This window comes from Archocentrus centrarchus, chromosome 2, assembly GCF_007364275.1.
Source record: "Archocentrus centrarchus isolate MPI-CPG fArcCen1 chromosome 2, fArcCen1, whole genome shotgun sequence".
Lineage (NCBI taxonomy): Eukaryota > Metazoa > Chordata > Actinopteri > Cichliformes > Cichlidae > Archocentrus > Archocentrus centrarchus.
Window position 1 is genome coordinate 30,353,559 of NC_044347.1, and position 18,242 is coordinate 30,371,800.

Consider the following 18,242-nt stretch of genomic DNA (forward strand, 5'->3'; position numbering starts at 1 on the left):
GGGGGGGGGCAGAGATTAATAATAACTAATGATTAAATGTCCCAGTCCCGATAGCCAGGGATCAGTCCGCCAGGGCCTCCGCCCTCGGCCACTGCCCAACACACACTGCACCCAACCCCTACGACGCCTCCTGCGGGTGGTGGGCCTACAGGAGCGGGGGGCTGGCCTCTCCCTTAGAGATAAGGTGAGGAGTGCGGCCATCCAGGAGGGGCTCAGAGTAGAGCCGCTGCTCCTCCACATTGAAAGGAGCCAGTTGAGGTGGCTCGGGCATCTGATTAGGATGCCTCCTGGCCGCCTCTTGGATGAGGTGTTCCAGCCATGTCCCACCGGGAGGCCCCATGGTAGACCCAGGACAGGCTGTGGAGATTATATCTCTCGGCTGGCCTGGGAACGCCTTGGGGTCTCTCCGGATGAGCTGGAGGAGGTGGCTGGGGTGAGGGAAGCCTGGGCTTCTCTGCTTAGGCTCCTACCCCCGCGACCCGGCCCCGGATAAGCGGAAGAGAATGAATGGATGATTAAATGCAGACTGGGGTATAAACAGAGTAAAAAGAGGTGAATGAAGAAGAAATACTCAGTGCATCATGGGAACCCCCCAGCAGCCTATGTCTATTGCAGCATAACTAAGGGATGGTTCAGGGTCACCTGATCCAGCCCTAACTATAAGCTTGATCATAAAGGAAAGTTTTAAGCCTAATCTTAAAAATAGAGAGGGTGTCTGTCTCCTGAATCCAAGCTGGGAGCTGGTTCCACAGAAGAGGGGCCTGAAAGCTGAAGGCTCTGCCTCCCATTCTACTCTTAAGTACCATAGGAACCACAAGTAAGCCAGCAGTCTAAGAGCGAAGTGCTCTGTTGGGGTGATATGGTACTATGAGGTCTTTGAGATAAGATGGAGCCTGATTATTTAAGACCTTGTATGTGAGGAGAAGAATTTTAAATTCTATTCTAGATTTAACAGGGAGCCAATGAAGAGAAGCCAATATGGGAGAAATCTGCTCTCTCTTTCTAGTCCCTGTCAGTACTCTAGCTGCAGCATTTTGGATCAGCTGAAGGCTTTTCAGGAAGCTTTTAGGACAGCCTGATAATAATGAATTACAATAGTCCAGCCTAGAAGTAATAAATGCATGAATGAGCTTTTCAGCATCACTCTGAGAAAGGATGTTTCTAATTTTAGAAATATTGCACAAATGCAAAAAAGCGTTCCTACATATTTGTTTAATATGTGCATTGAAGGACATATCCTGGTCAAAAATGACTCCAAGATTTCTCACAGTGTTACTGGAGGCCAAAGTAATGCCATCCAGAGTAAGTATCTGGTTAGACACCATGTTTCTAAGATTTGTGGGGCCGAGTACAAGAACTTCAGTTTTATCTGAATTTAGAAGCAGGAAATTAGAGGTCATCCAGGCCTTAATGTATTTAAGACATTCCTGCAGTTTAACTAATTGATGTTTGTCATCTGGCTTCATGGATAGATAAAACTGAGCATCATCTGCATAACAATGAATATTGATGCAATCCTTTCTAATAATACTGCCTAAGGGAGGCATGTATAATGTAAATAAATTGGTCCTAGCACAGAACCTTCCATAATTAACCTTAGTGTGTGAAGAAGACTCCCCATTTATATGAACAAATTGGAGTCTATTAGATAAATATGATTCAAACCACTGCAGTGCAGTACCTTTAATACCTATAGTATGCTCTAATCTCTGTAATAAAACGTTATGATCAACAGTATCAAAGCTGCACTGAGGTTTAGCCGGGTAAGAACAAAGATGAGTCCACTGTCAGAGGCCTTAAGAAGACTATGAAAGTCTGCAAGAAAAAAATGCAAGAAAAAATACATGAATATGAGTTCACATTACATATACTCTCTCAGTTAGTTTTGTTGAACGTTACTGTATTGCCAGCTATTAAGATCATCTTTAATTATTTTGCTATCAGGAGTCCAGCTCGTTTTTCGCTCCTTTTACTCATGGCGTAGGGCATTTCAAGAATCCCATGGTGAGCACTAGATTCATAACTTCTTTAGTAATCAGGAGATTATCAGTTACTATCTGATTATGAAATACCTTTGTATGCTAACATGCCCAGATTGGCCGGTTCTTTTGTAGTGCATCAAGAAAAGTTTCAAAACATCAATCCACTGTGATTCATAACAGAATACTTTGCCAACGCATGAGGAAGACGTGTTGAAAAATTGCCATGCTCCCAGTGAAAAATGTGCTTTCAGATAGTGCTTTATTCCATGCGTACTGAAAAAAGCAGCAAGAGAAAAGAATCTTCCAAAATATCTGTAAGTCTGCCAGAGTGAAGGCTCCAGCCTATGAAGCTGATCAAGACTTTATTTATTCACCTTAAAGTGAATTTTCAGTATGACTGGGCTGCAAACACCCTGATACCTAATCTCAAGGTGTGTGTGAAGCAAAAACGTGATCCAAATATAAACAGCAGGCAAATCCTTTCATCAAATCCTGCACCGCTGCAGCAGTGGAGAGGATTTGACTTGTTTTATTAACCTCCACTTGATCTCTTTGACTCACAAGTTAAATCATTCAATCTCTAAGCTAATCATAGCAAAAGTTTTTGTTCCATCTATCTTTAGAATATTAAGTACTTACACACTGTAGGCATTAAAGGTGACTTTAATTGTATGTGTGCTACCGTACCGCCATTTATTGTATTGCCAATATACAATAAACACGTCTTCTCAAATGCTTTCACATAGAATGTCAGTGATACTTTATGCATACCAGCACACTAGCTGAAACTGAAAAGTGTTTATTTTTTTCTGACAGGACTTCATGACAGCTTGTTGGGGAAACACTGACAAATACCATATTAAAGGAGAAAAAGCTCAACCCTTGACCCCCAAGGTGAGAAAATCCAGTGGGTCCATTAGTGTGTGGGGGTCAATTTGCTATTTAGGTCCACTCATTCCTTTAGAGAAAAGGGTCATTACAAATCAATAAAGGCTTATTTTGAGTGATCACCTTTATCCTGTGATTAGACATTTCTGTCCTGATAGGAGAAGTCTCTTTCAGGATGAACGAGAGTATCCATTGGCCAGGAGGGACCACTGAGGGGGTTGCAAATAATGAAAATGATGTGACTCATATACTATGGTCTTCAGATTTACCAGATTTAAACCCAGATGAACAGCTGTGCTAGATTCTGGACTGACATTCAATACAGTGCCCTCCACCATCAACATCAAAACACTAAATGAGTGATTTCTTTTTGAAGAACAGTGTACACTGGAGGACCAATTTTACTGTGCTGACAACACATATTGCTCCAACACTTTAACAACACAGCTAATGCTGGTTTTTCCATTAATTTAACAACTGTCTGTAAGGAGGGGTCGAGTGATTATTAGACTGGCCAAGTATTGGATCAAATATACAGATTTTTTTCATAATCAGTACTTTCTGTGTGTGTGTGTGTGTGTGTGTGTGTGTGTGTGTGTGTGTGTGTGTGTGTGTGTGTGTGTGTGTGTGTGTGTGTGTGTGTGTGTGTGTGTGTGTTTTTAACCAATAGCATATCAACACTGAAGGCTACCGTGGCAGACAAAAGCCATGTGAGGTGGAGCAGTTCCTGTGACCAGGAAAAGCTGTGCTTTAAAAGTAAGATGGTCAGTTTTGCAGAGGATATAATAAACATCCCAATTCCTTATGATGAACTTGCAATAAATACCCCAATATGCAATCTGTTTCTATGCTGAAAAACATTCCAAATTTCCTGAATAATACACCTTGCTTCAATGATACTGTTACCATTTGTTTAAAACAACAGCTACACTTTAGCAATATTTTTATGCACAGTGTTAAATTTTGACACTAAAATTTTCACCTCAGAGATTTCAGATTTCTTTAATGACCTTTAAAAACGTTATTGTGTGCACAAGTTTGAAATTATTTGGGATTTTCCACCACTAATATTTGATTAAATGTCCCTTAGCAAGTTGCACCTCGACCACACACTTTCAGTAGCCATCAGCAAGCTTCTGGCATAATTCTGCCTGAATATTTTACCAAGCTTCATGGCAGATTTGTTGGAGATCATTTAAATTAGTTGGTTTGTTGGCACAGAGTTGGATTTTGAATGTAGTCCACAAATTTACAATAGGATTGAGGTCAGGGCTGTGGGAAGTCAATTCCAGATGCTTAATGGACCATTTGGACCACCAGTTTAAATAATTGTACGTAGAAGCGATTGTAAGTACAAGTTATTCGGATGTGTCACCACTTTGCCAACGTCCAGAATAAAACCCAAACTGTCATCCTTAGATGAGAGGAAATTGGTTCGGATGTTGAGAAACAACCCAGTAACCACCAAGTCCCGAGCCTGCCATTAACTGGAAACTGCTGTAACACCAGCATCACTGTAGCTGCCCACAGAAACAAGCCAAATGTCTTCTGGAGAAAAGTTCTATGGTCAGATGAGACAAAGACTGGACAATTTGGCCACACTGATAAGAGGTATGTTTGGATGAGTAAAGGTGAGGCTTTCAAACCTAAGAGCACTGTACCATCTGACAAGTATGGTGCTGGTAGCATCATGCTCTGGGACTGTTTTGCTGCCTGTAGTACTGATACATAGCACCACTGCACAAAGTGGATAGAATAATCAAGACAGAGATCTACCTCCAAATTCTTAAATTTCACCTCAACTCAACAGCTAAACAGTTGAAAGTTGAACATAATTGGTGTCCCAACAAGACAATGATGCCAAACACACATCAAAGCTGGTTTTGGAAGCAGAGTGCTAACACTAAGCTAAACTGTCACTAAGGGTGACAGTTTGAGGTGCCGTTTACACGAGACCGTTTTCATTTTGAAACGGTGTCGTTTTGATGCGTTTCGGCCTTGCGTTTACACGACAACGGTGTCGTTTTGATGCGTTTCACCCTTCTGTTTACACGACAACAGAGTGAAAACGATGTGTTTCAGAAACGGGGTCCAGAGTGGAGCGTTTCAGAAACGCACCGGCTTGCGTTTTCGTGTAAACACTTGAAACCGGGGTGATTTGAAAACGCTCGACTCGCACATGCGCACTATGGTTGCGATGGCCAGTTTTTCGTGCACGCACAAACTGATAAACAGTACTCGCGGATTCACGAGTGCTTCTTATGCTTTTCCTGTGTTTTGACCGTTTTGTAATTCAGCGTTGTGTGCAGCAGCGATCCAACCTCATCATCGGTCCACACAAAACCTCTCACATTGGCCGTTTTGTAAGTAATGAACAATTTGCCGCACTACCTACTGTGTCACTCCACGCATGTGCGTCTTGCGTAAACAAACTTTGCAAAGAGAAAACCAACGCCAACTTGTGGCCTGGCATGGGAACTACATCGTTTTCATCGTTTCACATGTCCTCGTGTAAACGCGGATCGTTTCTGAAACGCCATCGTGTAAACGAAAGGCTGAAACGCATCAAAACGACACCGTTTCCAGTGAAAACGGCTTCGTGTAAACGGCACCTGAGTCTTCCTCTGGACCTTGGCAAACTGTGACACATCTGAATAACTTATAGTTAGGCACAGTTTTTTAAATTGATGATCCTGGAATCTGCAGTTGTTTATAAATGGCCCAGTAAGCTTCTGGAATGGCCCTCCCAAAGCCCAGACCTCAGTCCTAGTGAAGATTTGTATACTATGCTTAACCCTTTATTTAGGGCCTGTGAGCTTCAAAAGTGCCACCATTCACAGGCTTCCCGCAACAGGACGACTGAAATTACCATAATAACCTTATGTTGGCTGTGGAGCGCAACTTCTCAGCTTTCAGAAACCATTTCGATTTTTCCAAGGGGACAAACCGTCGTGCAATTATGGCAATGAACAGTGCACTTGCACACTCATGTCACCCATGACAGCTGGCTATTAAAGGGTTAAAAGCCAGGTCCATGCCAAGAAACCAACCATTTTAAATGAACGCCACCAATTTTGCCAGAAAGAGTGGTCAAATATCGAGCAAGGATTATGCCAGAAGCTTGTTGATGCCTACTAAAAGCATCTGGTCGAGGTGCATGTTGCTAAGGGAAATATAACCTTATAAATGGACTGGTTCTTATATAGTGGTTTTCTACTCTGAGCACTCAAAGCACTTTATACAACATGACCCCTCATTCACGCATATTCAGACAAGCACTTCCATTTACAGCTAAGTGTTTACTACCTAACATTCACACACATTCATACTCCAACAGCTGCATCAGAGAACAACTTGGGGTTTGCCCAAGGATACTTTGGCACACAGACTGAAATAGCCAGGAATTGAACCACCAACCTTCCAATTAGTAGGTAACCTGCTCTACCCCCTGAGCTACATCATTCCACCCTCAAATAAGAACAGTTCAACCCAATCATTAAAAGCCCAAACTTACTATGGCATTCATGCCCGTGATGAGTGTGTGTAAACTTTTGACCACAACTAATTTTTGTCTAGTTTTCTTGTTTTATTTCACTAGTTGTCAGAAGAGATTCTTAAATTAATTATTCTATAGAGGAATAAAATTGTAAGAAAAGTCAAGCATAAGAGATAACAATGAAAAGAAGCACTCACCCTGTTTTGGCAAAGTTAGTCCAGTAGGTCATGACAACAGCACTTAACATCACGTCATTCTTGGAGAAGTTGCAGTTGAAGAGATCCGTCGGGCCAATCATAGGAATTCCAAATACGTATGGGACTTCATCTCCATGAGCCGAGTCAGCCCAGCTGGGCTTCATGTCACTCTGACAGTGGTGATAGAAAGCATAGAAATAGGTGGGTGACCCATACTGAGCGTGGAGGTCAGCTGTAGCCACAGCTGGTGCCACCCACTGGTGGTCAGTGAACAAAGCCACCAGGGTTTTGCGGCGTGTTTCTGGGTTCTCCTTGTCAGCCCAGTCAGTATACATAAATTTGATAGTCTCACGAAGAGTGTCTTTGCCCTCTGGGTAGCCATAGAGATGATCCACAAAGTCAGACACAGCAAAGTCAAAATCATTGGCAGACACACCATCCTCGCTGTCCACAATGCCATCAACGAATTTAAACCCCTCACCCTGATTGACCCCCAGCATAATGTCATAGTTCAGGAACTCTCCTTGCTCCATGAGAATCTGGGGGTCATCAGGGATTACATCACCATCAATCACTGGACCAAAGGCAATGTGGTACTTAGCAGGTGTGATGTACTGTTCAATTAGCTCCTTGTAGTTCTTCTTCTGCAGGCACTCCACCAGGTCGATGGTGTCCAACATGTTGCAGCCCACCTTCTCAGCAAGGGCTCTTGTATATTTGGCGGGCTGGTAGTTGACTGCCCAGCTGGACAGTGCAGTGCCACTCTGGATGATAGCTTTCTGGAAGAGATCTGAGATTGGAACTGGTGTTAGTATTATGCAGACATAAACATGATCGTGCTTCATGGTTCAAAGCAGAAAACATCCGCATTGGAAAACAGGAAATATTTTTGTCTTTGGAAATAGTTTTATTTTTGTTTTATTTTAATTTTTTGGGGGGATACACCAATCAGACATTTTCTCCCCTGTACAGTTACAGGTTACACTGCATACTGACTACATGCCCTTTGAGTGTTTAATTCATAATTACTTAAAAATCCAGTGAAAGTGATTTTCAGATTAATTTTTAAAAAGGAGTATGACATCAAGTCAATCAAACCTCTGAGACATTGATCTGCTCAGTTAAGTAGCTGAGGAGCCTGTTAATCATTAACAACAGGTGCACCAGAGAGGCAACAATGAGACAATAACGAAAACAGGAATGGTTTTACAGGTCGAGGTCGACGCACATTTTTCCCTCCTCATCTTTTCTGATTTTTCACTAGTTCTGCATTTGGCTAGGGTCAGTGTCACTGCTGGTAGCATGAGGCCATACCTGGACCCTACAGAGGTTGGACAGGTACCATGAGTCCAACTTGTGCCACTGCCAAAAGGTTTGCTGTGTCTCCCAGCATAGTCTCAAGACCATGGAGATTCCAGGACAGGGATCTGCTCCTCTGTGCAAGGAGGAACAGGATGAGCACTGCAGAGCTACAACATGACCTCCAGCAGCTACTGTTGTGAATGTCTCTAATCAAACAATCAGAAACAGACTTCATGAGGGGGGCCTGAGGGACCGACATCCTCTAGTGGGCCCTGTGCTCACTGCCCAGCACCGTGGAGCCTGATTGACATTTGCCATAAAATAGCAGAATTAGCAGGTCCACCTCTGGCGCCCTGTGCTTTTCACAGATGAGAGCAGGTTCACCCTGAGCACATGTGACAGATGTGAAAGGGTCTGTAGAAGCCGTGGAGAACGTTATGCTGCCTGTAACATCGTTCAGCATGACCAGTCTGGTAGTGGGTCAATGATGGTCTGGGGAGGCGTGTCCTCAGACAAATTGTTGTACCCAGGCAGTATGCAGGCAGTTCTTAAATGATGAAGGGACCACACTCGCCTGACCTAAATCCAGTAGAAGACCTCTTAGACATTATGTTTTGGTCCATCTGACCATTATAGGCTGCACCTCAGACTGTCCCGAAGCTCTGTGGTGCACTGGTCCAGCTCTGGGAGGAGGTCCTCCAGGACACCATCCATCATGTCATTAGGAGCCCAGATGTTGTCAGGCATGCATACAAGCACACGGGGGCACACAAACTACTGAGTACCATTTTGAGTTGCTGAAACGATATTTTGGCAAAATGTTCTAGTCTGCCACATCTTTTGTTTTTTTAACTTTGATTTTCGGGGTGTCTTATTTTCATGAAACGATGTAGCATCAATTCATTCCTAACACATTACACAGTCTATATTAGTATAGCTATCAAGCATGATTTTAATTTTTTTTCCATAGAGCTCTGATGTGATATAAACAAACATGTAAATACAGTACGTAAAGCAAAAACTGGGCGTGCAGAATTCTAACGAGCTAAGAAAATCAATATTAGTATGACCATCTTTTTTCTTTAACAAAGCCTGAACTCTCAGGCAAATTTTCACTTCAACGCTGTCCTTTGGACAGACGAGAGTATATCATCACTAAGACCTCATACTGCAGCTCATATTGTGGAGGAGAGCTGAAGACTGGGCTTGTTTTGGAGCCACACCACCAGTAAACCAATCAAGCATAACATGGCTAAAATTATGTTGGACCCCTTTTGCTGCCACAACAGCCCTTACCAGGGAACACTCTCCATGAGCTGCAGTTTTGCAGACCCAGTCGTCTAGCCATCACAATTTGACCCTTGTGAAACTTACTTCACTCCTTATGTTTGTCTTCTAACAACAACTTTGAGGACAAAACGTTCATTTGCTCCTTAATAAATCCTACCCACTAACAGGTGCCATGAAGAAGACACACACACACACACACACACACACACACACACACATATATATATATATATATATATATATATATATATATATAGAGAGAGAGAGAGAGAGAGAGAGAGAGAGAGAGAGAGGTATTGTTGACTTTTGTGCATGCCCCAGCTGTACAGTACCAGTCAAAGGTTTGACACACTGATCCTGTGTATCAAGGATGTTAAGCTAATATGTGTTCAGAGGCAGTAGCTGCAGAGCTACCTGTTTGCACCTTGCAGTGACTGAGTCGACCATGAAGTCCTCTGTATACCAAAGTATTCTAGAGTCAAATGTGAGGCCGTCTCTTCAACAGCTTAAGCTTGGCCAAATATATATCCTGCAATAGGACAATGACCCCAACCACACCACCAAAATATATAACAGAATGACTGAAAAAGAAAAGAATCACAGTGTTGCAATGGCCCAGTCAAAGTCCAGACCTCAACCTAACTGAAACCTTAAGAGAGCTGTACACAAAGCTCAGTGAGTGAACTGAAGCAGCATTGTAAAGACAGCTGGGCTAAAATTCCTCCACAACAGTGGGAGAGACTGATAAAGGTATACAGAAAAAAAGGATTACTTCAAGTTGTTGCAAATCCTGCAACGGCGTCGGCACTAGCAGAAAACATTTGGGTCACATGTAGTCTCACTGATGTTTAAGTCTATCCATTTAACCTGCATGTTAAAATACTAAGGGGGTATACAATATGATGACAAAGGGGTGAGGACTACACATCAGTGGGGCTGAGACCTCCCTCAAATATCACTGAGAGAAGACCAGTATGAGAGAATCCTAAGAAGCCCTATTTCCATTCACAAGCACATTTCATGGTAAATAACAGGATGATTCAGGATATTGAATGCACATCTTTGTGTCTGTAATGAATGAATGAATGACAAACCAGAACATAAAAGGCATTTGCTGTTTATATACCTTAGGCTGTTTCCACATCCTGGAATATTGTTAGCATGACTTCATGAGCTGCCAATCAGCAAGTGGGCCACAGTACACTAGGAACGCTGGAGTTCTGTTTTTTCTTTTTTTTCAGGGAGTTCTATTTATACTCATGCAAACACAGTGGTGGTGACTCAACCAGGCCGACTTGAAAAGTATGTTTTGAGCACAGAGCAGACATTTCCCACAAGGACTGGTTAGCCGCATGCAAGCTTTCACGACTGCCACTGTTAGTTAGATGTGGGGCATCAGTTAAACCTCAACTCAGGTGTTTGCTTCAAAACTATACATACACAAAGAGTGAGACGCGTTATGAGCTTGGTATGCTGTTAATGCAAATGTCGAAGCTGCTTCTGTCATCACGGCAGCTTTACAACTCAGATTCAACTGAGGCAAAACGCAGAAATACCTTCCTGTTTGATGAAGTCAAGATTGCCTACAAGGCCGCAGGGTGTTTGTTGACAGCCATGATTGAACATCAGGGATCTTATATAAGTGTACAACAAGCCCTCCTGCTTCTTCAGGAACAAGATAAAGAAAAATGAATCAGCAAAACACAAGACCAAAAAAAAAAAAAAACTCTTTGTCTGCCTGTTTGGCAAAACCAAGGAACTCCTACCAGCAAGATAAAAATGTTGATTTTGTGCAGAAAGTATTTGTTTTTCACAAAGCCTGTTTCTGTCTCACAAAGAGAGGAAAATTTAACGGGAACTGCAGGAATACTTTTTCAGATCCTATCTTCCAAATCCTTTTTTTTTCTGACTGATGGCTCAGGCGATATTCCTCGTCACTTGTATAATTTTGTGTTGCACAAAATTATGTATTTATAAAAGTCAGGGGCTTTGAGAGGCAGAAAAAAATACTAGAAGAATGACCTTTTGTTTTCTCTATTTTAATATTCCATTAACATTGCATATAAACAAAGATGTAAAATAGAGTATGATAATCCAGTCTTTTCTCATTCATCCCTTTCTCCTCCAATGCAAATGACTACAGGCTGCATCTGGGCATCAAATATGGCACTACATGATGAAGTGCAGCAAAGCACACAATTTAAATAATGAACCCAAGCAGCCGACATGTTGCACGTAAAGTGTTCTTTGTAATAGAAATAAGCCAAGAAACCAGGAGCAAACACTCCAGGGTTCATATAGAAATGCTGCTGGTTTGAAAAAGCTACAAAGTACACACTGGGAAGATGGGGGGGTGGGGTGGGGGGGTGGACATACAAGCTGAAGGACTTCACTCTGGAGAGCAGAGGTTATGTTCAAGTTTGGATTTTTAGTTTTCTTTGTTTTGTTTTAATTTAATTCAATTCAATTCAATTTTAGTTATATAGCGCCAAATCACAACAAACTGTCGCCTCAAGGCGCTTTGTATTTAATACAGAGAAAACCCAACAGTCAAAACTGACAGTTTAGTGACACTCAGGTAGGAAAACTAATTCCCTGTGCTTGACGTGTGTCTGTGTGTTAGAGGCTGGCCACCACCAAAACGTCCTCATTGACCTTTAGTGGCTATAAGTGACCTGATCTGGCAAAAGGAGTGGGAAGTCACAGGGGCTAATTCTTAGGCCAATAACCTATGAATCAACACGTGGGTCATTTCCAGGTTCACGGGATGTTCTAAGTAATTATTAAAACTACGCTGCAGCCCGTGAACCTGGAAGTGACCCACGTGCTGAGTCATATATTATTGACTTCTGACTCCTTTTGCCAGATCTGGTCACAAATATTAAACATTATGCATGTACACTCAAAAACTCAGTTAAGTGTTTGATTTGCTAGATATCAAAATGCTTGCTTAATGTAAATCTATTGTGTTTATGTTTGAATCTGAGGAAATTCTGATTAGCTAGATATATATATATTCACCCAATTCAAAATAACTACTTCAAAACAGCGGCTGTGGCATTGTTAACTATTGTGTATGTCCCAGAAGTACATCAGATCAAAGTGGGAACAAACACTGAGCTACTTGCATCACGGTGAGAAATATGTCTGCATATCTGCATGAATGCATTTATTTCTGTAGGAGGAGTGAGTAGTGGTAAAACTAGGTATTGCTTTTTTTAATAACGTTTTTAAATTATTAGTCATATAAGTCATCTTTATAGTGAACTGCACCATAAATATAATAGGTTAAAAAAATTCTAGACCTCACTAATTTCTACATCGTGGTTTTGGCTCAGGAGGAAATGATATTTTGTCCAGCATCTGGAATCAATTTTTTTTTCCATTCCTGAAAATATTGATAAATTAGATATCATCCATCCATCCATTCACTTCTGCTTATCCTGTTCAGGGTCGCGGGGGGGCTGGTGCCTATCCCAGCTGTCATAGGGTGAGAGGCGGGGTACACCTGTACAGGTCGCCAGCGTGTCGCAGGTCCAACACAGAGAGACAGACAATGATCCACACTCACATTCACACCTGTGGGCAAAAACCTAACCCAAAATATTTTTCTCTTTCTTTATTAGCGCTTCATCACCAAAATAAAGCAGTCCCATTCATCTGCTTGTGTGTGTCGTCTCTATGATAAATGATAAGTTATAAGCAGATACACATTTATGTACTTAGGATTATATTTTTACTCTTGGACTCTACTAGAGTATCTTTGTATGATTTGTCATTTAAAATGTTTTGAATCTTGTGCTGGGGCTTGGTGCAGTCCCGCAATTCATCATCTGTCTGAAACAACTCCTACTAGCTTGCATCCTTTTAAGGTCACACTCCAAACTTCCTTGTGATTGGCTGCCCTTCGCACGCAAAATGTTTGAACACTGAGTAGATGGGGCTGCATGAGCATGCAGCATCCACTGCTGCAGCTGGACAACAAACAAGTCCTCTTAAATGATTTAGCAGCATTACAGTGTTAACTGTGGTGAGATAACAGCCGTCAGTGACTGCTGCATTTCTTTGGTCTTTCAGTGATGTGGGTGTGATGGTGCAGACACTGGATGGGCCCTCATGCTCGCTGTCTCTGAGGTTCTATTCCAGACAGACAGGCTGTGTTCAGGTCAGTTGTCCTTGTGTCAGGATGAGCAGCTAAAGTAGATGAAACTGTTACATGTGGTAATAAGGTATGTAGTAACAGAGATATGACATGCTTCATGATTGGTTTAGCTGGGTGTCACTTTATTTTATTTATAAATCTGACAACAGCAACAGCTGATGCTAATATTTAGATTGTTTTAATGATCTCGCTGCTTCCTTTTGATTATGGCAACATAGCTCAGCTGAGATGCAGATAGAGGATGATCTAGCAGACATGGTGTGGTTTGTGAGGTCTTCTCTGGTTTGTGCAGTGTGTTTGAACCTAAACGATCAGCACCACAGGTCATCTGCTGATTGGAAGGTTGGTGGTTCGATCCCTGGCTGCTCTAGTTTGTGTGTCAAAATATCACTGGGCAAGATCCTGAACCCTGAGCTGCTCCTGAGTGTGAATGTTAGAAAACACTTAAATGAATTAAAAAGTATGAATGGGTGACTGAGACATGTGGCATGAAGCCCTTTGAGTACTCAGGTGCAGCAGAAAAGTACTGTATAAGAACCAGTTATTGATATTTCTCATTCAAGGCACACTTTGTCAAACAGTGACTTCAGGGCTGGGTTGAAGAAGATGAGGTGACCCAGGGCCCTTTACTAAGTGTTTGCATTTGAAGGTTTATGAAAATAAACTCAGTTTGGATGTTTGTTGTTGTTTAGTTTAGTGTATTCATGCATACTCATTGCAGACATTTGTTTTGTTATGTTTTACCACCTTAAAATCCACAGAGAGTATGAAACTAGTTTCTGGGTCAGAAAAGTCAAACCAATGCACAAATGCCTTAAAGCTGCATTCTTGTTTGTGGCCACCAAGGGGTGACCTCTGTAAACCCTTTGCTGGTGACTTTATCATCTCGGTCACTCATTTTGGGTGATGCCCATTTTGTAAACATTGGCTATACTATATCCCAGAAAGGAAGATTAGCTGGGGTATGCTCATTGGCTAATGATTTGTGATTGACAAGTCATTAGCCAATGAATGTGTGTGGTTTCATTGTCACATCCAGTTTCAAAGCACTGGTGGTGAAAACACTCTGCCTGAGGCTCCATCTTCTGCAGCATAGAACGCATCCAAACTATTTCACCACATGAGTGACTCAGCTGCTCACACATTTACTGTTACAAATCCTTCTTGTTAGCTTTTATTTCTCCTCCTTATTACACAGGGCCCAATTTTAGCTCCTACTTTCCCATCAGTGTTGAACTGCCAACAGAGCTGAAGTGTTTAAGTACAATGAAAAGTGTCCACTCACTCTGGAATAATCCCCCACTCCAACTTTGTTTAGCTGACACTGTGGAATCCTTTAAAAAGTTGTTAAAATGAAACTTTTTGATTTAACTAGGCTTTATGTTGAGGTTCTTATTGATATTAAGTGTTTTTCTAATTAGACACAATTAACTGTTTCCCTTTATTTTATTTTGTTCTCATTAAACTGCGTCTTATAGTACTATTAATTATATTCAAATTTTCAATATTTTATTGTGATCACGTTTAGGTTTTATTCATTTATTTTTTATTGTTTAGTGCTTTGTGACTTTATGTCTTTGAAAAGCACTTTATAAATAAACATACCTATTTACCTATCATTTTAGGCTTAGTTACATGCTGAAGTACTGCTTCATTAGCATCTATAGCATGAATGAATGACAGGGATGAGGAGGTAAAAAGGATGCACTGAGGGTGTAAATGAGAGTGTAGGGCGAACTCACTTTTTGTGTCTGTATCAAACCAAACTGAGTGAAAAGAAGCCAACAGTCAGTTTAACCAAACTGCCCTCAGGTATCAGGATCAGAGCCTTGGACCCACTGTCAGACCCTACGGTGGTCCAGTGGGTCCTGGGTTCCTCCTGGTGCCTCATGTGGTGAGAGTATGCATACAGGTCCTGGAGGATTAAGGAACTAAAACCACTGACTGGTCTCCACACTGACCTAAATCCAGTAGAACAGCTCTGGGACATTGTGTTTCATTCCAGCTGATGCTGCCATGTTGCACCTCAGGCTGTTTAGGAGCTCAGTGATGCTCTGGTCCAGATCTGGGAGGAGATCCTCCAGGACAGCATCCATCATCTCATTAGGAGCTCCGATGTTCTCGGGCATGCATACAAGCACGTGGGGCCATCCAAACTACTGAGGACCATTTAGAGTTGCTACAGTGAAACCTGAGCATCAACTCTGATGTTTGGGGTGTGTTTGAATTCAGCCTCTGCAGGTTCATCATGTTTATTTCCATCAAACGATGTAGCATCTTTTCATTCCTCACACATTACCCAGAACATACCAGTGTAGATATGCAGCTTTATTTTCCCCATGCAGGTCTGATGTGTTTCCAGAATGTTCATTCATATTTTGTGAGCAGTGTTCATGTTTTGTTTCACTACATTTGAAATTTGGTGAAATGTGAGTTGGACACAACTACATTTTTGTCCTAATTTTAAGCTGGACATTCAGAGCAGGAGGATCCTGTGTGATCAGTTCAGGTCTGCTTTAATAATCAAACATTCCAGTGCTTCAGGGTTGATGTGAAGGCCACACTGCATAAGAACATAATAGCACACACACAGATAAAGCAGGAATGATAAACGGATGGAAAGAGCCCTGCGTGTGACTATACATTGGCGTGGTTGTGCCTTGGCCGTGTGTAAGCTTACATACCCTCTGAGTAATGTGAGAGGGTCAGCAGGCTGACGCAGGATGCTCCAGCACCAGAGCCAAAAATGGTCACTCTCTTTGGGTCTCCTTTGAAGGCCTGGATGTTTTCTTTGATCCACCTGAGAGCCTGAATTTGATCCAGCAGTCCGTAGTTGCCCTTGGCTGCCTGGTCTCCCGTGCTTAGAAACCCTGTAGCAGTGAAAACACACAAGAGAAAAGAGATGTCTGCTCGTGAAAAGCTTTTGGCATTTATTTAATGCATTAAAATGATAATTGTTTTCATCTCTGAAATGCCGAGTACACATTTCTGTCTCAAGCCAAGTGAAATTGGTGATATAGTGTTGCATTCTTCATCTGAATTCATTTGGCCTTGAGCGTCTTATGAAAACAGAAGCTTGTGCTGGCTGTGTATCATAATTCCCTCATTGGACCAAAGCTGCACTTAGCTTCATGTAAAAATCTACTGAAACCCAATATGAGTGTGTTTAGATAATACTGTAGAAAAAAGTAAGCTTTAGCTTACATTGTCTAATAATCCTAAAACAGTCCATATCAAACGTGGAATTTCCTCTCGTTAAATACAGTGATCCCATTTTAGTAGTGAAGCATGCTTAAACATTCATGACCTGAGAATAAACCAAGTTTTTTGAGCTGGGAGCTCCACACAGAGGAAAATCTTTTGTGCAGATTGTATTATGAATAAACAACACCCAGTGTAGAGTACCTGATGTGAATCCATGTAAATAAATAAAAAAAAATGATAAAATAAATTCAGTCATATTTCTTCTTCTTCCAGCTGCTCCCCTGAGGAGTTGCCACAGCGGATCATCTGCCACCACATCACCCTTATCCCCAGCATCCTCCTCTGTCACATCAGCCCTCTTCATATCCTCCTTCACTGCATCCATGAACCTCCTCTGAGGCATTCCTCTTTTCCTCTTGCCTGGCAGCTCCATATTCAACATCCTTTGCCCAGTATATACACTATCTCTCCTCCGTACGTGTCCAAACCACTCAACCTGAGCTGTCCCTCTCATTTGTAATCCTGTCCATCCTGGTCACTTCCAATGAAAATCTCAGCATCTTCAACTCTGCTAGTACCACTGTCTCCAAACCATACATCACAGCAGGTCTCGGTATCATCTTGTAAATCTCCCCTTTCAACTTCTATCACAGATCGCCCCTGACACTCGTCTCCACCCACTCCACCCTGCCTGCACTCTCTGCTTCGTGTCTCTTGTGCCATCCTTTGGTTTGGATGGTTGACCCCAGATATTCAAACTCACCTACCTTCACTATCTCTGCTCCAGGCAGCTTCACCTTCACACCTGTCTGCCTCACACATGTATTCTGCTTTGCTTCTGCTGACTTGCATTTCTCTTCTCTCCAGAGCATACCTCCACCTCTCCAGGCGTTCTTCCTCCTGCTCCCTGCTCTCACTACAGATCGCAGTATCATCTGTAAACATCATAGCCCAACAACCACATCTGTCAACCTGTCATCACCACTGCAAACAAGAAGGGGCTCAGAGCTGATTCCTGATGTAATCCCACCCCCAGCTTGAACCCGTCTGTCACTTCAGTTACACAACTCATCGCTGTCTCTCTGTAATCATGTGTCGTGCTCCACCCTCACAGATTTCTCTGCCACTCCACAGTTCCTCTCTCAGCATCCCATCATTTCTCTGGCTTCACAGTGAAGCTCCTCCTGACCTGCTCTCTACTTCATCAACACTCTCAGAGCAAACACCACATCTGCAGTGCTCTTTCTCAGCATGGAGCCACACTGCTGCTCACTGAGCGTCACCTCTCTTCTTAACCTTCCTTCAGCAACTCCTTCCCTTCCGGTTTTGCAGTGACACAGATGGCTGTGTGAAAAGTTCAGATCCCAACTGAACTGCCTTTAACCCCCATTTAAACTAGGAGTTTTGTTCTTTAAGTGCTTCTCTGGCACATATAATGCCGGGGGGAGAAGAAAGGGGACTCAGTACGGCTCTAAGAAGCAAAAAGGAAGAGACTGACATGGAAGCTGCAAGTTGTAGTGACGAGTCTACGCTAACAGAGCCATTCACAAGCTTTCATCCGTGACATTATAAATGAAGCCAAGGCCAAAGCAGCGTCTGCATTGTAAAATAATCTTCTCAAACAGCTAACAGACCCCCAGAGTAATTTTCAGGGTGACATAAAAAAAACAAAAAAATAAAAAAAATAGCTTGATGAAATGAGAACAGATATTAACCACAAA

The 18,242-nt window shown here is 42.2% G+C and overlaps 1 protein-coding gene across 1 annotated transcript in view; it reads right to left on the reverse strand.

Moving 5' to 3' along the window:
* Nucleotides 1-18,242, reverse strand: part of nlgn4xa (neuroligin 4 X-linked a) — a 149,591-nt gene that overhangs the window by 12,494 nt on the left and 118,855 nt on the right. The window contains exons 4-5 of the mRNA XM_030750697.1: nt 16,002-16,187; nt 6,564-7,353 (exon numbers count right to left, since the gene is read on the reverse strand). Of these exons, the coding sequence (XP_030606557.1) occupies nt 6,564-7,353; nt 16,002-16,187 (976 nt within the window). The remainder of the gene's footprint in view (nt 1-6,563; nt 7,354-16,001; nt 16,188-18,242) is intronic.